This window comes from Bombina bombina, chromosome 2 (assembly GCF_027579735.1).
Source record: "Bombina bombina isolate aBomBom1 chromosome 2, aBomBom1.pri, whole genome shotgun sequence".
NCBI lineage: Eukaryota > Metazoa > Chordata > Amphibia > Anura > Bombinatoridae > Bombina > Bombina bombina.
In genome coordinates, this window is record NC_069500.1 from 986522496 (window position 1) to 986545909 (window position 23414).

Consider the following 23414-nt stretch of genomic DNA (forward strand, 5'->3'; position numbering starts at 1 on the left):
CATAAAACCTTCGAAAAATCAGTCTTGAGATATTTCTTGGCCCAGTCTTGACGTTTCAGCTTGTGTGTGTTGTTCAGTGGTGGTCGTCTTTCAGCCTTTCTTACCTTGGCCATGTCTCTGAATATTGCACACCTTGTGCTTTTGGGCACTCCAGTGATGTTGCAGCTCTGAAATATGGCCAAACTGGTGGCAAGTGGCATCTTGGCAGCTGCACGCTTGACTTTTCTCAGTTCATGGGCAGTTATTTTGCGCCTTGGTTTTTCCACACGCTTCTTGCGACCCTGTTGACTATTTTGAATGAAACGCTTGATTGTTCGATGATCACGCTTCAGAAGCTTTGCAATTTTAAGAGTGCTGCATCCCTCTGCAAGATATCTCACTATTTTTGACTTTTCTGAGCCTGTCAAGTCCTTCTTTTGACCCATTTTGCCAAAGGAAAGGAAGTTGCCTAATAATTATGCACACCTGATATAGGGTGTTGATGTCATTAGACCACACCCCTTCTCATTACAGAGATGCACATCACCTAATATGCTTAATTGGTAGTAGGCTTTCGAGCCTATACAGCTTGGAGTAAGACAACATGCATAAAGAGGATGATGTGGTCAAAATACTCATTTGCCTATTAATTCTGCACTCCCTGTAGGTTCTCAGGAAAAGAACATTTCTTGAAGGACCTCTCAATGCAGTGGAATTGTATATTTTACAAATACATAATAAAACGAAAATGATTTAAAACCTTCACTGCATGTCAAATAAGCAGTACATTTTTTTCTGACAAATTAATTTTTTCTCCCATTTTTTTTCGGCCTCCTGTATCATGTGACAGATGTCAGCCAATCACAGACTAGTATACATATACCCTGGGAGCTTGTGCACATGCTCAGTAGGATCTTGTTCCCCAGAAAGTGTGAATATAAAAAGACTGTGCAAAATTTGATAATGGAAGTAAATTTGAAAGTGTCTTAAAACTGCTGTTCTATCTTAACCATAAAAACATAATTTACCATAAAAACATAATTTATGTAAGAACTTACCTGATAAATTCATTTCTTTCATATTAGCAAGAGTCCATGAGCTAGTGACGTATGGGATATACATTCCTACCAGGAGGGGCAAAGTTTCCCAAACCTTAAAATGCCTATAAATACACCCCTCACCACACCCACAATTCAGTTTAACGAATAGCCAAGAAGTGGGGTGATAAGAAAAAAGTGCGAAAGCATATAAAATAAGGAATTGGAATAATTGTGCTTTATACAAAAAAATCATAACCACCACAAAAAAAGGGCGGGCCTCATGGACTCTTGCTAATATGAAAGAAATGAATTTATCAGGTAAGTTCTTACATAAATTATGTTTTCTTTCATGTAATTAGCAAGAGTCCATGAGCTAGTGACGTATGGGATAATGACTACCCAAGATGTGGATCTTTCCACACAAGAGTCACTAGAGAGGGAGGGATAAAATAAAGACAGCCAATTCCTGCTGAAAATAATCCACACCCAAAATAAAGTTTAATGAAAAACATAAGCAGAAGATTCAAACTGAAACCGCTGCCTGAAGTACTTTTCTACCAAAAACTGCTTCAGAAGAAGAAAATACAACAAAATGGTAGAATTTGGTAAAAGTATGCAAAGAGGACCAAGTTGCCGCTTTGCAAATCTGATCAACCGAAGCTTCATTCCTAAACGCCCAGGAAGTAGAAACTGACCTAGTAGAATGAGCTGTAATCCTATGAGGCGGAGTCTTACCCGACTCAACATAGGCAAGATGAATTAAAGATTTCAACCAAGATGCCAAAGAAATGGCAGAAGTTTTCTGGCCTTTCTAAAACCGGAAAAGATAACAAATAAACTAGAAGTCTTTCGGAAAGACTTAGTAGCTTCAACATAATATTTCAAAGCTCTAATAACATCCAAAGAATGCAACGATTTCTCCTTAGAATTCTTAGGATTAAGACATAATGAAGGAACCACAATGTCTCTACTAATGTTGTTGGAATTCACAACTTAGGTAAAAAAGTTCGCAACACCGCCTTATCCTGATGAAAAATCAGAAAAGGAGACTCACAAGAAAGAGCAGATAATTCAGAAACTCTTCTGGCAGAAGAGATGGCCAAAAGGAACAAAACTTTCCAAGAAAGTAATTTAATATCCAATGAATGCATAGGCTCAAATGGAGGAGCTTGAAGAGCCCCCAGAACCAAATTCAAACTCCAAGGAGGAGAAATTGACTTAATGACAGGCTTTATACGAACCAAAGCTTGTACAAAACAATGAATATCAGGAAGAATAGCAATCTTTCTGTGAAAAAGAACAGAAAGAGCAGAGATTTGACCTTTCAAGGAACTTGCGGACAAACCCTTATCTAAACCATCCTGAAGAAACTGTAATATTCTCGGTATTCTAAAAGAATGCCAAGAAAAATGATGAGAAAGACACCAAGAAATATAAGTCTTCCAGACTCTATAATATATCTCTCTGGATACAGATTTACGAGCCTGTAACATAGTATTAATCACAGAGTCAGAGAAACCTCTTTGACCAAGAATCAAGCGTTCAATCTCCATACCTTTAAATTTAAGGATTTCAGATCCTGATGGAAAAAAGGACCTTGAGACAAAAGGTCTGGTCTTAACGGAAAAGTGCACGGTTGGCAAGAGGCCATCCGGACAAGATCCGCATACCAAAACCTGTGAGGCCATGCCGGAGCTACCAGCAGAACAAACGAGCATTCCTTCAGAATCTTGGAGATTACTCTTGGAAGAAGAACTAGAGGCGGAAAGATATAGGCAGGATGATACTTCCAAGGAAGTGATAATGCATCCACTGCCTCCGCCTGAGGATCCCGGGATCTGGACAGATACCCGGGAAGTTTCTTGTTTAGATGAGAAGCCATCAGATCTATTTCTGGAAGTTCCCACATTTGAACAATCTGAAAAAATACCTCTGGGTGAAGAGACCATTCGCCCGGATGCAACGTTTGGCGACTGAGATAATCCGCTTTCCAATTGTCCATACCTGGGATATGAACCGCAGAGATTAGACAGGAGCTGGATTCCGCCCAAACCAAAATTCGAGATACTTCTTTCATAGCCAGAGGACTGTGAGTCCCTCCTTGATGATTGATGTATGCCACAGTTGTGACATTGTCTATCTGAAAACAAATGAACAACTCTCTCTTCAGAAGAGGCCAAGACTGAAGAGCTCTGAAAATTGCACGGAGTTCCAAAATATTGATCGGAAATCTCACCTCCTGAGATTCCCAAACCCCTTGTGCCGTCAGATACCCCCACACAGCTCCCCAACCTGTAAGACTTGCATCTGTTGAGATTATAGTCCAGGTCGGAAGAACAAAGAAGCCCCCTGAACTAAACGATGGTGATCTGTCCACCATGTCAGAGAGTGTTGTAAAATCGGTTTAAAGATATTAATTGAGATATCTTTGAGTAATCCCTGCACCATAGGTTCAGCATACAGAGCTGAAGAGGTTGCATGTGAAAACGAGCAAAGGAGATCGCATCTGATGCGGCAGTCCTAAGACCCAACATTTCCATGCATAAGGCTACCAAAGGGAATGATTGTGACTGAAGGTTTTGACAAGCTGATATCAATGTTAAACTTCTCTTGTCTGACAAAGACAGAGTCATAGACACTGAATTTATCTAGAAACCTAAAAAGGTTACCCTTGTCTGAGGAATCAATGAACTGATTGGTAAATTGATGCTCCAACCATGAACTTGAAGAAACAACACAAGTCGATTCGTATGAGATTCTTCGAAAATAAGAAGACTGAGCAAGTACCAAGATATCGTCCAAATAAGGAAATACCAAAACCCTATTCTCTGATTACAGAAAGAAGGGCACCGAGAACCTTTGAAAAAAATTCTTGGAACTGAGGCTAGGCCAAACGGTAGAGCCACAAAACTGGTAATGCTTGTCTAAAAAGAGAATCTCAGACACTAAAAGTGATCTGGATGAATCGGAATATGCAGATACACATCCTGTAAATCTATTGTAGACATATAATGCCCTTGCTAAACAAAAGGCAAGAAAGTCCTACAGTAACCATCTTGAATGTTGGTATCCTAACATAACGATTCAATAATGATAGATCCGGAACTGGTCTGAAGGAATTGACCTTCTTTGGTACAATGAAGAGATAAAATAAAACCCCAGCCCCTGTTCCAGAACTGGAACTGGCATAAATACTCCAGCCAACTCTAGATCTGAAACACATTTCAGAAATGCTGAGCCTTTGCTGTGTTAACTGGGACATGGGAAAGAAAAGAATCTCTTAGCAGGAGGCCTTAACTTGAAGCCAATTCTGTACCTTTCTGAAACAATGTTTCTGAAACCAGAGATTAAGAACGGAATTGATCCAAATTTCTTTGAAGAAAACGTAATCTGCCCCATACCAGCTGAGCTGGAATAAGGGCCGCACCTTCATAGGTACTTAGGAGCTGGCTATAGGTTTCTATAAGGCTTGGATATATTCCAAACTGGAAATAGTTTCCAAACTGATACCGCTCCTGAGGATGAAGGATCAGGCTGTTGTTCCTTGTGAGGAAAGGAACGAAAATGATTATTTACCCTGGAAAGAAAGGGAAAGCAAAGTTGACTTAGAAGACATGTCAGCATTCCAAGTTTAATCCATAAAGCTTTTCTAGCTAAAATAGCTAGAGACATATACCTGACATCAACTCTAATGATATCAAAAGATGGTATCACCAATAAAATTATTAGCATGTTATAGAATAATAATAATGCTATAAAATTATGATCTGTTACTTGTTGCGATAAAGCTTCTAACCAAAAAGTTGAAGCTGCAGCAACATCCGCTAAAAATATAGCAGGTCTAAGAAGATTACCTGAACATAAGTAAGCTTTTCTTAGAAAGGATTCAATTTTCCTATCTAAAGGATCCTTAAATGAAGTACTATCTGCCGTAGGAATAGTAGTACATTAGCAGGAGTAGAGACAGCCCCATAACCTTAGGGATTTTTGTCCCAAAAAAACTCTAATCTGTCAGATGGCACAGGATATAATTTGCTTAAACGTCTAGAAGGAGTAAATAAATTACCCAAATTATTCCATTCCCTGGAAATTACTTCAGAAATAGCATCAGGGAGATAAAACACTTCTGGAATAACTACAGGAGATTTAAAAACCTTATTTAAACGTTTACATTTAGTATCAAGAGGACCAGAATCCTCTATTTCTAATGCAAATAACACTTCTTTAAGTAAAGAACGAATAAATTCCATCTTGAACAAATACAAAGATTTATCAGCATCAACCTCTGAGACAGAAACCTCTGAACCAGAAGAACCATTATCAGTATCAGAATGATGATGTACATTTAAAAATTCATCTGAAAAAAGAGAAGTTTTAAAAGACTTTTATGTATACTAGAAGGAGAAATAACAGACATAGCCTTCTTAATGGATTTAAAAAATAAAATCTCTTATGTTATCAGGAACACTCTGAAAATTAGATGTTGACGGAACAGCAACAGGTAATGTAACAGTACTAAAGGAAATTTTATCTGCATTAATAAGTTTGACATGACATGCAATACAAATAACAGCTGGAGAAACAGATACCAAAAGTTTATAGCAGATACACTTAGCTTGGTAGCTCCAGCACTGTGCAGTGATTTTCCTGAAGTATCTTCTGACTCAGTTGCAACGTGGAACATCTTGCAATATGTAAAAGAAAAAAAAAAACAACATATAAAGCAAAATTGATCAAATTCCTTAAATGACAGTTTCAGGAATGGGAAAAAATGCCAAAGAACAAGCTTCTAGCAACCAGAAGCAATAAAAAATGAGACTTAAATAATATGGAGAGAAAAGTGACGCCCATATTTTTTCGCGCCAAATAAGACGCCCACATTATTTGGCGCCTAAATGCTTTTTGGCGCCAAAAATGACGCCACATCCGGAACGCCGACATTTTTGGCGCAAAATAACGTCAAAGAATGACGCAACTTCCGGCGACACGTATGACGCCGGAAACGGAAATAGAATTTTTGCGCCAAAAAAGTCCGCGCCAAGAATGACGCAATAAAATGAAGCATTTTCAGCCCCCGCGAGCCTAACAGCCCACAGGGAAAAAGTCAAATTTTAAGGTAAAAATGTTAAATTAAAATGCATTATCCCAAATATGAAACTGACTGTCTGAAAAATAAGGAAAGTTGAACATTCTGAGTCAAGGCAAATAAATGTTTGAATACATATATTTAGAACTTTATAAACAAAGTGCCCAACCATAGCTAGGAGTGTCACAGAAAATAAGACTTACTTACCCCAGGACACTCATCTACATATAGCAGATAGCCAAACCAGTACTGAAACGAGAATCAGCAGAGGTAATGGTATATATAAGAGTATATCGTCGATCTGAAAAGGGAGGTAAGAGATGAATCTCTACGACCGATAACAGAGAACCTATGAAATAGACCCCTTAGAAGGAGATCACTGCATTCAAATAGGCAATACTCTTCTCACATCCCTCTGACATTCACTGCACGCTGAGAGGAAAACCGGGCTCCAACTTGCTGCGGAGCGCATATCAACGTAGAATCTAGCACAAACATACTTCACCACCTCCATCGGAGGCAAAGTTTGTAAAACTGAATTGTGGGTGTGGTGAGGGGTGTATTTATAGGCATTTTAAGGTTTGGGAAACTTTGCCCCTCCTGGTAGGAATGTATATCCCATACGTCACTAGCTCATGGACTCTTGCTAATTACATGAAAGAAAGTTTATTTTGACTTGAGTATCCCATTAACTAACAGACTTAGTGAATGTAAGAGGCCTTACTTGCAGATACGTTTTAAATAGGGCTGCAACTAACTATTATTTTCATAATCGATTAATCGGCCGATTATTTTTTCGATTAATCGACTAATCGGATAAAAAGAGAATCAATAATAGTTTTCTATGTTTTAAATAAAATCCACATAATGAGTGTTACAAATATAAACTTCAGACTAAAACTTTATATTAACAAAACAGTTTCTTCAATTTTTAAGCAGCAGAGCACAGTTTTATAATTAAACAAAACAAAACCACAAACTCTTTGAAAAGAGGTAGAACTAGAAAGAGTTAGACTATCACTGTTAATAACATTCTGTTTATTCACTCTTTCAGAAACTTAGCATTGAAATGCAAAAATCTCAACATGTCCACATGCTTCTGGCTAAGGCTGGTTCTCTGTTTGCAGCTATATTTCCTGCAGCAGAGGCTGTTGAGGTGTATAAGTAGGGTTTTGCCAATTTCACCAAAGTGGGATATTTATCTTTGTTAGCTCTTCACCAATGCTAAGTGTTTTCTACCTTGGCAAGGGGCCTCTCAATAAAGTAACCCTTGACTTCATTCTAACATAAAAATATCTTGAATATCTATATGCAATGGTAAATAACCAGCTATAAGGTTAGGGGAAATATCTAGTCCGCTCTAAAAATAACGGATATATACTTTTAAAGGTTGAATCTGGTACATATCACAATTTATTAAAAATATAAAAAAAACAATAAAAAACAAAATCAAAATCGCTAAGGACTGTATATCAATAACAGGACAAAGCCTTACACATTTATTTATACAGTACATATAATCAGCAATAGCAAGCAATACGCTAATAATCGTGCAAACAGATAATAGTGCACATCAATTTAAATAACTCCCATCAATCTAGGGGCAAGGTGTAAACAACAAGCTTGGCACTATATCATGAAAAGCATAGTTCCAAATCACCAGATTTAATATAAACAATCCCAATGATGACTATTATATCTGGGTTGCACATAAGCCAGGGGTAGTTGTAAACCTATACTGTCCTGAAAAAGTGAAAAGTAGACGTCCTTTAGGCTAAGGATATAACCATAAAACACAATACCATATGCAGGAGTTAATTGGAGTGAAGCAGCTGGTGCTGTACACAGACCAACTAATTGCAAAACAACTAATCGATTAATCGATTATGAGATTCGTTGACAACTATTTTCATAATCGATTATTATCGATTATGACGATTAGTTGTTGCAGCTCTAGTTTTAAACAAAGAAAAAAGGTCTCAACTATCTTGTTCCAAAATGCAGTTTATGAATCTAGAGATCAAGCTCTGGGTTGTTAGAATTGATAGGCCTGAGGAGAACTAAAAAGAAGGATATAAAGTCAGAGATAAAGACCAAATAGGAATATATAATTTCCAATTTACAACTGCATTACCAGATTTGCAAGATAAAGCTGAAGCAAAAAGAATAACTGATCAGCCAAAGAGCTTGATTTTAAATATCGACTCTGAGACCATAAGATCAAAATGTGAGTTAAGTGATAGTAAACTTCTGGGAGAAAATGTAAACTGAAGCAATGTACCTTTAGTACTTAACTTCTAGTAAGTGATGTAGAAAAAAAAATTATGCTGATTGGCAGCTAAACTGCAAGGGGCGGTATTGCACCAGCAGTTCACAAGAACTGCTGGTGCAATGATAAATGCCGAAATCGTATGCTTTCGGCATTTATCGATGTGCAGCGGACATGATTCGCAATATCGGATCATGTCCGCTCGCACCTTCTTAAATAGGCCCCATGGTCTCAACATGTATGTTCATTCAGTGGTAGGTATGTAAATCCTGGAACCTGAGTCTGCTGGAGGAAGCATATTGCCAGTGGTCTCCTGAAATTAAAGATGAACCCTGGTAAATTATAAAATGATAACATTTGAAAAACAATTCTGTAGTACTTATTTTAACACTTAATGGTTGGGAACCATGCATTAGATCATGGGAAAAATGACAACCCAATGCTTCCTCATTTTGATATACACACACAAGTTTACAAGCTTGCTGAGAAGAATGAGCCCTGAAGCATATGTTGGGCACTATCTAGTAAAACACTGTGGGCTGTTTAGCTACTTAGACGATTAAAGTTTACGCATCCTGTTTGTATTCAACTTTGAAACAAAAATCTTCCGAAGTTAACAAGAAAAAGAATGGTTAGGTCTTTAATACAAAGTGAGAGTACTGATACCTATTCTTAATTAAACAACATTATAAATATTTCCTGTAATATTAACACTCCAATTTCTAGACAATTTAAATATATAATTTACTGGGGCCGATTTATCATGTCCCGTATGCACCTTTTTCCATGAAAGCCTTCAGGCTTGCCGGAAACAGGAGTTAAGAAGCAGCGGATACGATCGGGTTGATTGACAGACCCTGCTAGTGGCAGATTGGCCGCAAATGTGCAGGGGGCAGCATTGCACAAGCATTTAACTAGAAATACTTGTGCAGTGATAAATGCCAACAGCTGTGCGGAAGACATGATCCGCTACAGCGGATCATGTCTGCTCACACTATGATAAATCGGCCCCACTGTGTATTATTGATCTATCTTGTTTGCAATCAACATAGTAAAGCACAATAAATCAGAACACACAACAAATATTCAGTACATTAAAATGTGATTTACTAAGTACTATTTTTATTAGACACAGTAAATTGTACTAATATTCATAAACCTACATTTAACTGAGCATTGTGCATAATTTGGCAAACTTTTTTTTATCAAAGACAGCAAAAAATAAACACATTTAAAAAAAAAAAAAAGCAACAAATCCAACAAAACCCCCCAACAATAAAACAACATAGCAACAACCACCAAATATCATAAACAAGCTTTTACTTATAATTTAGCAATTTATTTTCAAGTTAAACAGGTTTAAGTTGAGAGACATTTAGCAGGAGAAAATGCTGCATGTTATTGTTGTTGTACATACCAGGTCAATCTTGGAAGATTCCTGGAAGTCAGAAGAGAAGCTGCTTGGCGGTCGGCTCATACCATTGCTTTCATGGTTTTGTTTTGGCATCTGTGCATGCTGTCTATAAGTAGCACTCTTTGGTGTCCAGCAGAAGAGATTGATTGATTCACGAACACAACGCTCAATGTCTATTTCTGTAAAGAAAATCAGAAGTTAAATGAATTAATATCACAAAACATCAAGGCCATTTGTTTTATTGGTCTAAATGAAGTTTAATTTTTATAAAGGATTGTAAATAGTGACTTGTAAGTTGTTCCATTTCTTAAATGATAAGGACTATGTGGACCCACAGAATCTGTTCTTTCACTTGTAGGTCAAAGCCTGCTTGACCTTTTCAATATTCAAGATTAAGTACATAATCCCTGCATTTCCTCTCAGTCAGATACATTTTCTGTATCTCCGTTATGCTGTTGTCGTTATCAGTGTTGGCAATATTTACATATGAGTTTTTAAAGGGATAGTCAAGTCCAAATTTTTTTTTCATGATTTAAATAGGGAATGTAATTTTAAACAACTTTCCAATTTACTTTCATCACTAATTTTGCTTTGTTCTCTTAGTTGAAATCTAATTGAAGGAGGTTCATATGCTAATTTCTTAGACCTTGAAGGCTGCCTCTGATATCAATGCATTTTGACCACTAGAGGGCATTAGTTCATGTGTTTCATATAGATAACATTGAGCTCATGCACGTGAAGTTACCCTGGAGTGAGCACTGATTGGCTAAAAAACATAATCTTGGGTAATCATTATCCCATACGTCACTAGCTCATGGACTCTTGCTAATTACATGAAAGAAAACATAATTTATGTAAGAACTTACCTGATAAATTCATTTCTTTCATATTAGCAAGAGTCCATGAGCTAGTGACATATGGGATATATATTCCTACCAGGAGGGGCAAAGTTTCCCAAACCTCAAAATGCCTATAAATACACCCCTCACCACACCCACAATTCAGTTTAACGAATAGCCAAGAAGTGGGGTGATAAAAAAGTGCGAAAGCATATAAAATAAGGAATTGGAATAATTGTGCTTTATACAAAAATCATAACCACCCCAAAAAAAGGGCGGGCCTCATGGACTCTTGCTAATATGAAATAAGTGAATTTATCAGGTAAGTTCTTACATAAATTATGTTTTCTTTCATGTAATTAGCAAGAGTCCATGAGCTAGTGACGTATGGGATAATGATTACCCAAGATGTGGATCTTTCCACGCAAGAGTCACTAGAGAGGGAGGGATAAAATAAAGACAGCCAATTCCTGCTGAAAATAATCCACACCCAAAATAAAGTTTAATGAAAAACATAAGCAGAAGATTCAAACTGAAACCGCTGCCTGAAGTACTTTTCTACCAAAAACTGCTTCAGAAGAAGAAAATACATCAAAATGGTAGAATTTAGTAAAAGTATGCAAAGAGGACCAAGTTGCTGCTTTGCAAATCTGATCAATCGAAGCTTCATTCCTAAACGCCCAGGAAGTAGAAACTGACCTAGTAGAATGAGCTGTAATCCTTTGAGGCGGAGTTTTACCCGACTCAACATAGGCAAGATGAATTAAAGATTTCAACCAAGATGCCAAAGAAATGGCAGAAGCTTTCTGGCCTTTTCTAGAACCAGAAAAGATAACAAATAAACTAGAAGTCTTTCGGAAAGACTTAGTAGCTTCAACATAATATTTCAAAGCTCTAACAACATCCAAAGAATGCAATGATTTCTCCTTAGAATTCTTAGGATTAGGACATAATGAAGGAACCACAATTTCTCTACTAATGTTGTTAGAATTCACAACTTTAGGTAAAAATTCAAAAGAAGTTCGCAACACTGCCTTATCCTGATGAAAAATCAGAAAAGGAGACTCACAAGAAAGAGCAGATAATTCAGAAACTCTTCTGGCAGAAGAGATTGCCAAAAGGAACAAAACTTTCCAAGAAAGTAATTTAATGTCCAATGAATGCATAGGTTCAAACGGAGGAGCTTGAAGAGCCCCCAGAACCAAATTCAAACTCCAAGGAGGAGAAATTGACTTAATGACAGGTTTTATACGAACCAAAGCTTGTACAAAACAATGAATATCAGGAAGATTAGCAATCTTTCTGTGAAAAAGAACAGAAAGAGCAGAGATTTGTCCTTTCAAAGAACTTGCGGATAAACCTTTATCTAAACCATCCTGAAGAAACTGTAAAATTCTCGGAATTCTAAAAGAATGCCAAGAAAAATGATGAGAAAGACACCAAGAAATATAAGTCTTCCAGACTCTATAATATATCTCTCTGGATACAGATTTACGAGCCTGTAACATAGTATTAATCACAGAGTCAGAGAAACCTCTTTGACCAAGAATCAAGCGTTCAATCTCCATACCTTTAAATTTAAGGATTTGAGATCCTGATGGAAAAAAGGACCTTGCGATAGAAGGTCTGGTCGTAGCGGAAGAGTCCACGGATGGCAAGAGGCCATCCGGACAAGATCCGCATACCAAAACCTGTGAGGCCATGCCGGAGCTACCAGCAGAACAAACGAGCATTCCTTCAGAATCTTGGAGATTACTCTTGGAAGAAGAACTAGAGGCGGAAAGATATAAGCAGGATGATACTTCCAAGGAAGTGATAATGCATCCACTGCTTCCGCCTGAGGATCCCGGGATCTGGACAGATACCTGGGAAGTTTCTTGTTTAGATGAGACGCCATCAGATCTATTTCTGGAAGCTCCCACATTTGAACAATCTGAAGAAATACCTCTGGGTGAAGAGACCATTCGCCCGGATGCAACGTTTGGCGACTGAGATAATCCGCTTCCCAATTGTCTATACCTGGGATATGAACCGCAGATATTAGACAGGAGCTGGATTCCGCCCAAACCAGAATTCGAGATACTTCTTTCATAGCCAGAGGACTGTGAGTCCCTCCTTGATGATTGATGTATGCCACAGTAGTGACATTGTCTGTCTGAAAACAAATGAAGGATTCTCTCTTCAGAAGAGGTCAAGACTGAAGAGCTATGAAAATTGCACGGAGTTCCAAAATATTGATCGGTAATCTCACCTCCTGAGATTCCCAAACTCCTTGTGCCGTCAGAGATCCCCACACAGCTCCCCAACCTGTGAGACTTGCATCTGTTGAAATTACAGTCCAGGTCGGAAGCACAAAAGAAGCCCCCTGAATTAAACGATGGTGATCTGTCCACCACGTTAGAGAGTGTCGTACAATCGGTTTTAAAGATATTAATTGAGATATCTTTGTGTAATCCTTGCACCATTGATTCAGCATACAGAGCTGAAGAGGTCGCATGTGAAAACGAGCAAAGGGGATCGCGTCCGATGCAGCAGTCATAAGACCTAGAATTTCCATGCATAAGGCTACCGAAGGGAATGATTGTGACTGAAGGTTTCGACAAGCTGAAATCAATTTTAGACGTCTCTTGTCTGTTAAGACAAAGTCATGGACACTGAATCTATCTGGAAACCCAGAAAGGTTACCCTTGTCTGAGGAATCAATGAACTTTTTGGTGAATTGATCCTCCAACCATGATCTTGAAGAAACAACACAAGTCGATTCGTATAAGATTCTGCTAAATGTAAAGACTGAGCAAGTACCAAGATATCGTCCAAATAAGGAAATACCACAATACCCTGTTCTCTGATTACAGACAGAAGGGCACCGAGAACCTTTGTAAAAATTCTTGGAGCTGTAGCTAGGCCAAACGGCAGAGCCACAAACTGGTAATGCTTGTCCAGAAAAGAATTATCATACAAGCCTGATGAAACAGGGTCTTCCCTGAGAAACGCGTCGCTATTATCTCTATATACAAGGAGATTTGCCATTAAATACACCAAGCTTTAATTTGTTATTGATGGTATTTTTTTATCTTTTGTAAAATAAAATACTTGATACTTTTTAAACAAATCTGGTGTTTGTATGGCATTTCCCTTGCCAGTAACCATAAGGCTGTTTAGCCTTCCTCCCCTCTGAACATTTTTTCCTTTTTGCTGGAATCAATCTAGTGAAGGATTACTGTTGCGAGGATATCCTGACGGGGATCCCTTGGTACAGCTAGCTGGTTTGCTGTTTAAATACCAGCCCGCTCCTACAGGCACAAGAGAGTGCCTTCACGTTTGTGAGTATCCTGTATCTCATCTAACTTGGATATTGTCTGTTTTGATTGATCTACACATGTGGCGCCTCTGTTTCTGTTTTCCTTGCAGTGAAACCTCTTTTTGTCCAGAAAAGAGAATCTCAGGAACTGATAATGATCTGGATGAATCGGAATATGCAGATATGCATCCTGTAAATCTATTGTGGACATAAAATGCCCTTGCTGAACAAAAGGCAAGATAGTCCTTACAGTTACCATTTTGAACGTTGGTATCCTTACATAACGATTCAATATTTTTAGATCCAGAACTGGTCTGAAGGATTTCTCCTTCTTTGGTACAATGAAGAGATTTGAATAAAACCCCATCCCCTGTTCCAGAACTGGAACTGGCATAATTACTCCAGCCAACTCTAGATCTGAAACACAATTCAGAAATGCTTGAGCTTTCACTGGATTTACTGGGACACGGGAAAGAAAAAATCTCTTTGCAGGAGGTCTCATCTTGAAACCAATTCTGTACCCTTCTGAAACAATGTTCTGAATCCAAAGATTGTGAACAGAATTGATCCAAATTTCTTTGAAAAAACGTAACCTGCCCCCTACCAGCTGAGCTGGAATGAGGGCCGCACCTTCATGTGGACTTAGAAGCAGGCTTTGCCTTTCTAGAAGGCTTGGATTTATTCCAGACTGGAGATGGTTTCCAAACTGAAACTGCTCCTGAGGATGAAGGATCAGGCTTTTGTTCTTTGTCGAAACGAAAGGAACGAAAACGATTATTAGCCCTGTTTTTACCCTTAGATTTTTTATCCTGTGGTAAAAAACAGAATTTATGTTTACCTGATAAATTACTTTCTCCAACGGTGTGTCCGGTCCACGGCGTCATCCTTACTTGTGGGATATTCTCTTCCCCAACAGGAAATGGCAAAGAGCCCAGCAAAGCTGGTCACATGATCCCTCCTAGGCTCCGCCTACCCCAGTCATTCGACCGACGTTAAGGAGGAATATTTGCATAGGAGAAACCATATGTTACCGTGGTGACTGTAGTTAAAGAAAATAAATTATCAGACCTGATTAAAAAAACCAGGGCGGGCCGTGGACCGGACACACCCTTTGAGAAAGTAATTTATCAGGTAAACATAAATTCTGTTTTCTCCAACATAGGTGTGTCCGGTCCACGGCGTCATCCTTACTTGTGGGAACCAATACCAAAGCTTTAGGACACGGATGAAGGGAGGGAGCAAATCAGGTCACCTAAATGGAAGGCACCACGGCTTGCAAAACCTTTCTCCCAAAAAATAGCCTCAGAAGAAGCAAAAGTATCAAATTTGTAAAATTTAGAAAAAGTGTGCAGTGAAGACCAAGTCGCTGCCTTACATATCTGATCAACAGAAGCCTCGTTCTTGAAGGCCCATGTGGAAGCCACAGCCCTAGTGGAGTGAGCTGTGATTCTTTCAGGAGGCTGCCGTCCGGCAGTCTCATAAGCCAATCGGATAATGCTTTTAATCCAGAAGGAGAGAGAGGTAGAAGTTGCTTTTTTGACCTCTCCGTTTACCAGAATAAACAACAAACAAAGACGAAGTTTGTCTGAAATCCTTAGTAGCTGCTAAGTAAAATTTGAGAGCACGAACTACATCCAAGTTGTGCAACAAACGTTCCTTCTTTGAAACTGGATTAGGACACAAAGAAGGCACAACTATCTCCTGGTTAATGTTTTTGTTAGAAACAACTTTTGGAAGAAAACCAGGTTTAGTACGCAAAACCACCTTATCTGCATGGAACACCAGATAAGGAGAAGAACACTGCAGAGCAGATAATTCTGAAACTCTTCTAGCAGAAGAAATTGCAACCAAAAACAAAACTTTCCAAGATAATAACTTAATATCAACGGAATGTAAGGGTTCAAACGGAACCCCCTGAAGAACTGAAAGAACTAGGTTGAGACTCCAAGGAGGAGTCAAAATTTTGTAAACAGGCTTGATTCTAACCAGAGCCTGAACAAAGGCTAGAACATCTGGCACAGCTGCCAGCTTTTTGTGAAGTAACACAGACAAGGCAGAAATCTGTCCCATCAAGGAACTTGCAGATAATCCTTTTTCCAATCCTTCTCGAAGGAAGGATAGACTCTTAGGAATCTTAACCTTGTCCCAAGGGAATCCTGCAGATTCACACCAACAGATATACCAAATTATGTGGTAATTTTTCTGGTTACAGGCTTTCAGGCCTGAACAAGAGTATTAATAACAGAATCTGAGAACCCTCGCTTTGATAAGATCAAGCGTTCAATCTCCAAGCAGTCAGCTGGAGTGGGTCGAACGGACCTAGAACAAGAAGGTCTCGTCTCAAAGGTAGCTTCCATGGTGGAGCCGATGACATATTCACCAGATCTGCATACCAAGTCCTGCGTGGCCACGCAGGAGCTATCAAAATCACCGACGCCCTCTCCTGATTGATCCTGGCTACCAGCCTGGGGATGAGAGGAAACGGCGGGAACACATAAGCTAGTTTGAAGGTCCAAGGTGCTACTAGTGCATCCACTAGAGCCGCCTTGGGATCCCTGGATCTGTACCCGTAGTAAGGAACTCTGAAGTTCTGACGAGAGGCCATCAGATCCATGTCTGGAATGCCCCACGGTTGAGTGACTTGGGCAAAGATTTCCGGATGGAGTTCCCACTCCCCCGGATGCAATGTCTGACGACTCAGAAAATCCGCTTCCCAATTTTCCACTCCTGGGATGTGGATAGCAGACAGGTGGCAGGAGTGAGACTCCGCCCATAGAATGATTTTGGTCACTTCTTCCATCGCTAGGGAACTCCTTGTTCCCCCCTGATGGTTGATGTATGAACTTGGCCCTCGCTAGCTGAGGCCAAGCTTTGAGAGCATGGAATATCGCTCTCAGTTCCAGAATATTTATCGGTAGAAGAGATTCTACCCGAGACCAAAGACCCTGAGCTTTCAGGGATCCCCAGACCGCGCCCCAGCCCATCAGACTGGCGTCGGTCGTGACAATGACCCACTCTGGTCTGCGGAAGGTCATCCCTTGTGACAGGTTGTCCAGGGACAGCCACCAACGGAATGAGTCTCTGGTCCTCTGATTTACTTGTATCTTCGGAGACAAGTCTGAATAGTCCCCATTCCACTGACTGAGCATGAACAGTTGTAATGGTCTTAGATGAATGCGCACAAAAGGAACTATGTCCATTGCCGCTACCATCAAACCTATCACTTCCATGCACTGCGCTATGGAAGGAAGAGGAACGGAATGAAGTATCCGACAAGAGTCTAGAAGTTTTGTTTTTCTGGCTTCTGTCAGAAAAATCCTCATTTCTAAGGAGTCTATTATAGTTCCCAAGAAGGGAACCCTCGTTGACGGAGATAGAGAACTCTTTTCCACGTTCACTTTCCATCCGTGAGATCGGAGAAAGGCCAGGACAATGTCCGTGTGAGCCTTTACTTGAGGAAGGGACGACGCTCGAATCAGAATGTCGTCCAAGTAAGGTACTACAGCAATGCCCCTTGGTCTTAGCACCGCCAGAAGGGACCCTAGTACCTATGAGAAAATCCTAGGAGCAGTGGCTAATCCGAAAGAAAACGCCACGAACTGGAAATGCTCGTCCAGGAATGCAAACCTTAGGAACCGATGATGTTCCTTGTGGATAGGAATATGTAGATACGCATCCTTGAAATCCACCTTGGTCATGAATTGACCTTCCTGGATGGAAGGAAGAAGTGTTCGAATGGTTTCCATCTTGAACGATGGAACCTTGAGAAACTTGTTCAAGATCTTGAGATCTAAGATTGGTCTGAACGTTCCCTCTTTTTTGGGAACTATGAACAGATTGGAGTAGAACCCCATCCCTTGTTCTCCTAATGGAACAGGATGAATCACTCCCATTTTTAGCAGGTCTTCTACCCAATGTAAGAATGCCTGTCTTCTTATGTAGTCTGAAGACAACTGAGACCTGTGGAACCTCCCCCTTGGAGGAAGCCCCTTGAACTCCAGAGAATAACCTTGGGAGACTATTTCTAGCGCCCAAGGATCCAGAACATCTCTTGCCCAAGCCTGAGCGAAGAGAGAGAGTCTGCCCCCCACCAGATCCGGTCCCGGATCGGGGGCCCGCATTTCATGCTGTCTTGGTAGCAGTGGCAGGTTTCCTGGCCTGCTTTCCTTTGTTCCAGCCTTGCATAGGTCTCCAGGCTGGATTGGCTTGAGAAGTATTACCTTCCTGCTTAGAGGACGTAGCCCTTGGGGCTGATCCGTTTCTGCGAAAGGGACGAAACTTAGGTTTATTTTTGGTCTTGAAAAGACCTATCCTGAGGAAGGGCGTGGCCCTTGCCCCCAGTGATATCAGAGATAATCTCTTTCAAGTCAGGGCCAAAGAGTGTTTTCCCCTTGAAAGGAATGTCAAGCAATTTGTTCTTGGAAGACGCATCCGCTGCCCAAGATTTTAACCAAAGCGCTCTGCGCCACAATAGCAAACCCAGAATTTTTTCGCCGCTAACCTAGCCAATTGCAAGGTGGCGTCTAGGGTGAAAGAATTAGCCAATTTAAGAGCACGAATTCTGTCCATAATCTCCTCATAAGAAGAAGAATTACTAATAATCGCCTTTCCTAGCTCATCAAACTAGAAACACGCGGCTGCAGTGACAGGGACAATGCATGCAATTGGTTGTAGAAGGGAACCTTGCTGAACAAACATCTTTTTTTAGCAGACCTTCTCATTTTTTATCCATAGGATCTTGGAAAGCACAACTATCTTCTATGGGTATAGTGGCGCGCTTGTGTAGAGTAGAAACCGCCCCCTCGACCTTGGGGACTGTCTGCCCTCAGTCCTTTCTGGGGTCGACTATAGGAAAACAATTTTTTAAATATGGGGGGAGGTACTAAAGGTATACCGGGCCTGTCCCATTCTTTACTAACAATGTACGCCACCCGCTTGGATATAGGAAAAGCTTCGGGGGGCCCCGGGGCCTCTAAGAACTTTTCCATTTTACATAGTGGTTCTGGAATGACCAGATAATCACAATCATCCAAATTGGATAACACCTCCTTAAGCAGAGCGCGGAGATGTTCCAACTTAAATTTAAAAGTAATCACATCAGGTTCAGCTTGTTGAGAAATGTTTCCTGAATCTGAAATTTCTCCCTCAGACAAAACCTCCCTGGCCCCCTCAGACTGGTGTAGGGGCCCTTCAGAAACCATATCATCAGCGTTCTCATGCTCTACAGAATTTACTAAAACAGAGCAGTCGCGCTTTCGCTGATAAGTGGGCATATTGGCTAAAATGTTTTTGATAGAATTATCCATTACAGCCGTTAAATGTTGCATAGTAAGGAGTATTGGCGCACTAGATGTACTAGGGGCCTCCTGTATGGGCAAGACTGGTGTAGACGAAGGAGGGGATGATGCAGTACCATGCTTACTCCCCTCACTTGAGGAATCATCTTGGGCATCATTTTTACTAAATTTTTTTTATGACATAAAATACATATAGTTAAATGAGAAGGAACCTTGGTTTCCCCACAGTCAGAACACAATCTATCTGGTAGTTCAGACATGTTAAACAGGCATAAACTTGATAACAAAGCACAAAAAACGTTTTAAAATAAAACCGTTACTGTCACTTTAAATTTTAAACTAAACACACTTTATTACTGCAATTGCGAAAAAGTATGAAGGAATTGTTCAAAATTCACCAAAATTTCACCACAGTGTCTTAAAGCCTTAAAAGTATTGCACACCAAATTTGGAAGCTTTAACCCTTAAAATAACGGAACTGGAGCCGTTTTTATATTTAACCCCTTTACAGTCCCTGGAATCTGCTTTGCTGAGACCCAACCAAGCCCAAAGGGGAATACGATACCAAATGATGCCTTCAGAAAGACTTTTCTATGTATCAGAGCTCCACACACATGCAGCTGCATGCCATGCTGTCCTCAAAAACAAGTGCGCCATACCGGCGCGAAAATGAGGCTCTGACTATGATTAGGGAAAGCCCCTAAAGAATAAGGTGTCTAAAACAGTGCCTGCCGATATAATCATATCAAAATACCCAGAATAAATGATTCCTCAAGGCTAAATATGTGTTAATAATGAATCGATTTAGCCCAGAAAAAGTCTACAGTCTTAATAAGCCCTTGTGAAGCCCTTATTTACTATCTTAATAAACATGGCTTACCGGATCCCATAGGGAAAATGACAGCTTCCAGCATTACATCGTCTTGTTAGAATGTGTCATACCTCAAGCAGTAAGAGACTGCACACTGTTCCCCCAACTGAAGTTAATTGCTCTCAACAGTCCTGTGTGGAACAGCCATGGATTTTAGTTACGGTGCTAAAATCATTTTCCTCATACAAACAGAAATCTTCATCTCTTTTCTGTTTCTGAGTAAATAGTACATACCAGCACTATTTTAAAATAACAAACTCTTGATTGAATAATAAAAACTACAGTTAAACACTAAAAAACTCTAAGCCATCTCCGTGGAGATGTTGCCTGTACAACGGCAAAGAGAATGACTGGGGTAGGCGGAGCCTAGGAGGGATCATGTGACCAGCTTTGCTGGGCTCTTTGCCATTTCCTGTTGGGGAAGAGAATATCCCACAAGTAAGGATGACGCCGTGGACCGGACACACCTATGTTGGAGAAAAGTTCCTTTCCCACCAGTAACAGTTGAGATAATAGAATCCAACTGAGAACCAAATAATTTGTTACCCTGGAAAGAAATGGAAAGTAGAGTTGATTTAGAAGCCATTTCAGCATTCCAAGTTTTAAGCCATAAAGCTCTTCTAGCTAAAATAGCTAGAGACATAAACCTGACATCAACTCTGATAATATCAAAAATGGCATCACAGATAAAATTATTAGCATGCTGAAGAAGAATAATAATATTATGAGAATCATGATCTGTTACTTGTTGCGCTAAAGACTCCAACCAAAAAGTTGAAGCTGCAGCAACATCAGCCAATGATATAGCAGGTCTAAGAAGATTACCTGAACACAGATAAGCTTTTCTTAGAAATGATTCAATTTTCCTATCTAAAGGATCTTTAAACGAAGTACCATCTGACGTAGGAATAGTAGTACGTTTAGCAAGGGTAGAAATAGCCCCATCGACTTTAGGGATTTTGTCCCAAAATTCTAATCTGTCAGACGGCACAGGATATAATTGCTTAAAACGTTTAGAAGGAGTAAATGAATTACCCAATTTATCCCATTCTCTGGAAATTACTTCAGAAATAGCATTAGGAACAGGAAAAACTTCTGGAATAACCACAGGAGATTTAAATACCTTATCTAAACGTTTAGAATTAGTATCAAGAGGACCAGAATCCTCTATTTCTAAAGCAATTAGTACTTCTTTAAGTAAAGAACGAATAAATTCCATTTTAAATAAATATGAAGATTTATCAGCATCAATCTCTGAGACAGAATCCTCTGAACCAGAAGAGTCATCAGAATCAGAACGATGATGTTCATTTAAAAATTCATCTGTAGTGAGATGTTTACTAGAAGGAGAAATAACAGACATAGCCTTCTTGATGGATTCAGAAACAAAATCTCTTATGTTATCAGGAACATTCTGCACCTTAGATGTTGAAGGAACTGCAACAGGCAATGGTACATTACTAAAGGAAATATTATCTGCTTTAACAAGTTTGTCATGACAATTAATACAAACAACAGCCGGAGGAATAGCTACCAAAAGTTTACAGCAGATACACTTAGCTTTGGTAGTTCCAGCACTAGACAGCGATTTTCCTGAAGTATCTTCTGACTCAGATGCAACGTGAGACATCTTGCAATATGTAAGAGAAAAAACAACATATAAAGCAAAATTGATCAAATTCCTTAAATGACAGTTTCAGGAATGGGAAAAAATGCCAATAAACAAGCTTCTAGTAACCAGAAGCAAAGAAAAAATGAGACTGAAATAATGTGGAGACAAAAGCGACGCCCATATTTTTTGGCGCCAAATAAGACGCCCACATTATTTGGCGCCTAAATGCTTTTTGGCGCCAAAAATTACGCCACATCCGGAACGCCGACATTTTTGGCGCAGAAGGACGTCAAAAAAATGACGCAACTTCCGGCGACACGTATGACGCCGGAAACAGAAAAGATTTTTTGCGCCAAAAAGTCCGCGCCAAGAATGACGCAATAAAATGAAGCATTTTCAGCCCCCGCGAGCCTAACAGCCCACAGGGAAAAAAGAGTCAAATTTTAAGGTAAGAAAAAAATTGATTCAAATGCATTATCCCAAATATGAAACTGACTGTCTGAAAATAAGGAATGTTGAACATTCTGAGTCAAGGCAAATAAATGTTTGAATACATATATTTAGAACTTTATAAATAAAGTGCCCAACCATAACTTAGAGTGTCACAGAAAATAATATTTACTTACCCCAGGACACTTATCTACATGTTTGTAGAAAGCCAAACCAGTACTGAAACGAAAATCAGCAGAGGTAATGGTATATAAATAAGAGTATATTGTCTATCTGAAAAGGGAGGTAAGAGATGAATCTCTACGACCGATAACAGAGAACCTATGAAATAGACCCCGTAGAAGGAGATCACTGCATTCAAATAGGCAATACTCTCCTCACATCCCTCTGACATTCACTGCACGCTGAGAGGAAAACCGGGCTCCAACTTGCTGCGGAGCGCATATCAACGTAGAATCTAGCACAAATTTACTTCACCACCTCCATAGGAGGCAAAGTTTGTAAAACTGAATTGTGGGTGTGGTGAGGGGTGTATTTATAGGCATTTTGAGGTTTGGGAAACTTTGCCCCTCCTGGTAGGAATGTATATCCCATACGTCACTAGCTCATGGACTCTTGCTAATTACATGAAAGAAAGCAAATCTGTCAAAAGAACTAAAATAAGGGGGGAGTTTCCATAGGCTTAGATACAAGGTAATCACAGAAGTAAAAAGTGTATTTATATAACTGTGTTGGTTATGCAAAACTGGGGAATGGGTAATAAAGGGATTATCTTTCATTTAAACAACAAAAATTCTGGTGTTGACTGTCCCTTTAACATCTTGTTATACCAAGCAAGTCTTCTAAGACTTTAAAGGGACAGTCTAGTCAATATTAAACTGTTGTGATTCCGATAGGGCATGCAATTTTAAACAACTTTCCGATTTACTTTTATCATCAAATTTGCTTTGTTCCCTTGGTGGTATTTTTGAAAAGCTAAACCTAGGTAGGCTCAAACTGATTTCTAAACTGTTGAGAACCGCCTCTAAGCGCAGAGCATTTTGAAAGTTTTTCACAGTTAAACAGTACTAGTTCATGTGTGTCATATAGATAACATTGTGCTCACTCCCGTGGAGTTATTTAGGAGTCTGCACTGATTGGCTAAATTGCATGTCTGTCAAAAGCACTGAGATGAGGGGCCAGTCTGCAGATGCTTAGATTCAAGGTGATCACAGAAGTAAAACATATATTAAAATAACTGTGTTGGATATGCAAAA

At 39.6% G+C, this 23414-nt stretch overlaps 1 protein-coding gene across 1 annotated transcript in view; it reads right to left on the reverse strand.

The window, feature by feature from the left end:
- TBCK (TBC1 domain containing kinase) overlaps positions 1-23414 on the reverse strand; it is a 747174-nt gene that overhangs the window by 239676 nt on the left and 484084 nt on the right. Inside the window, 1 exon segment of the mRNA XM_053703518.1 lies at positions 9792-9967. Within this exon segment, the coding sequence (XP_053559493.1) occupies positions 9792-9967 (176 nt within the window).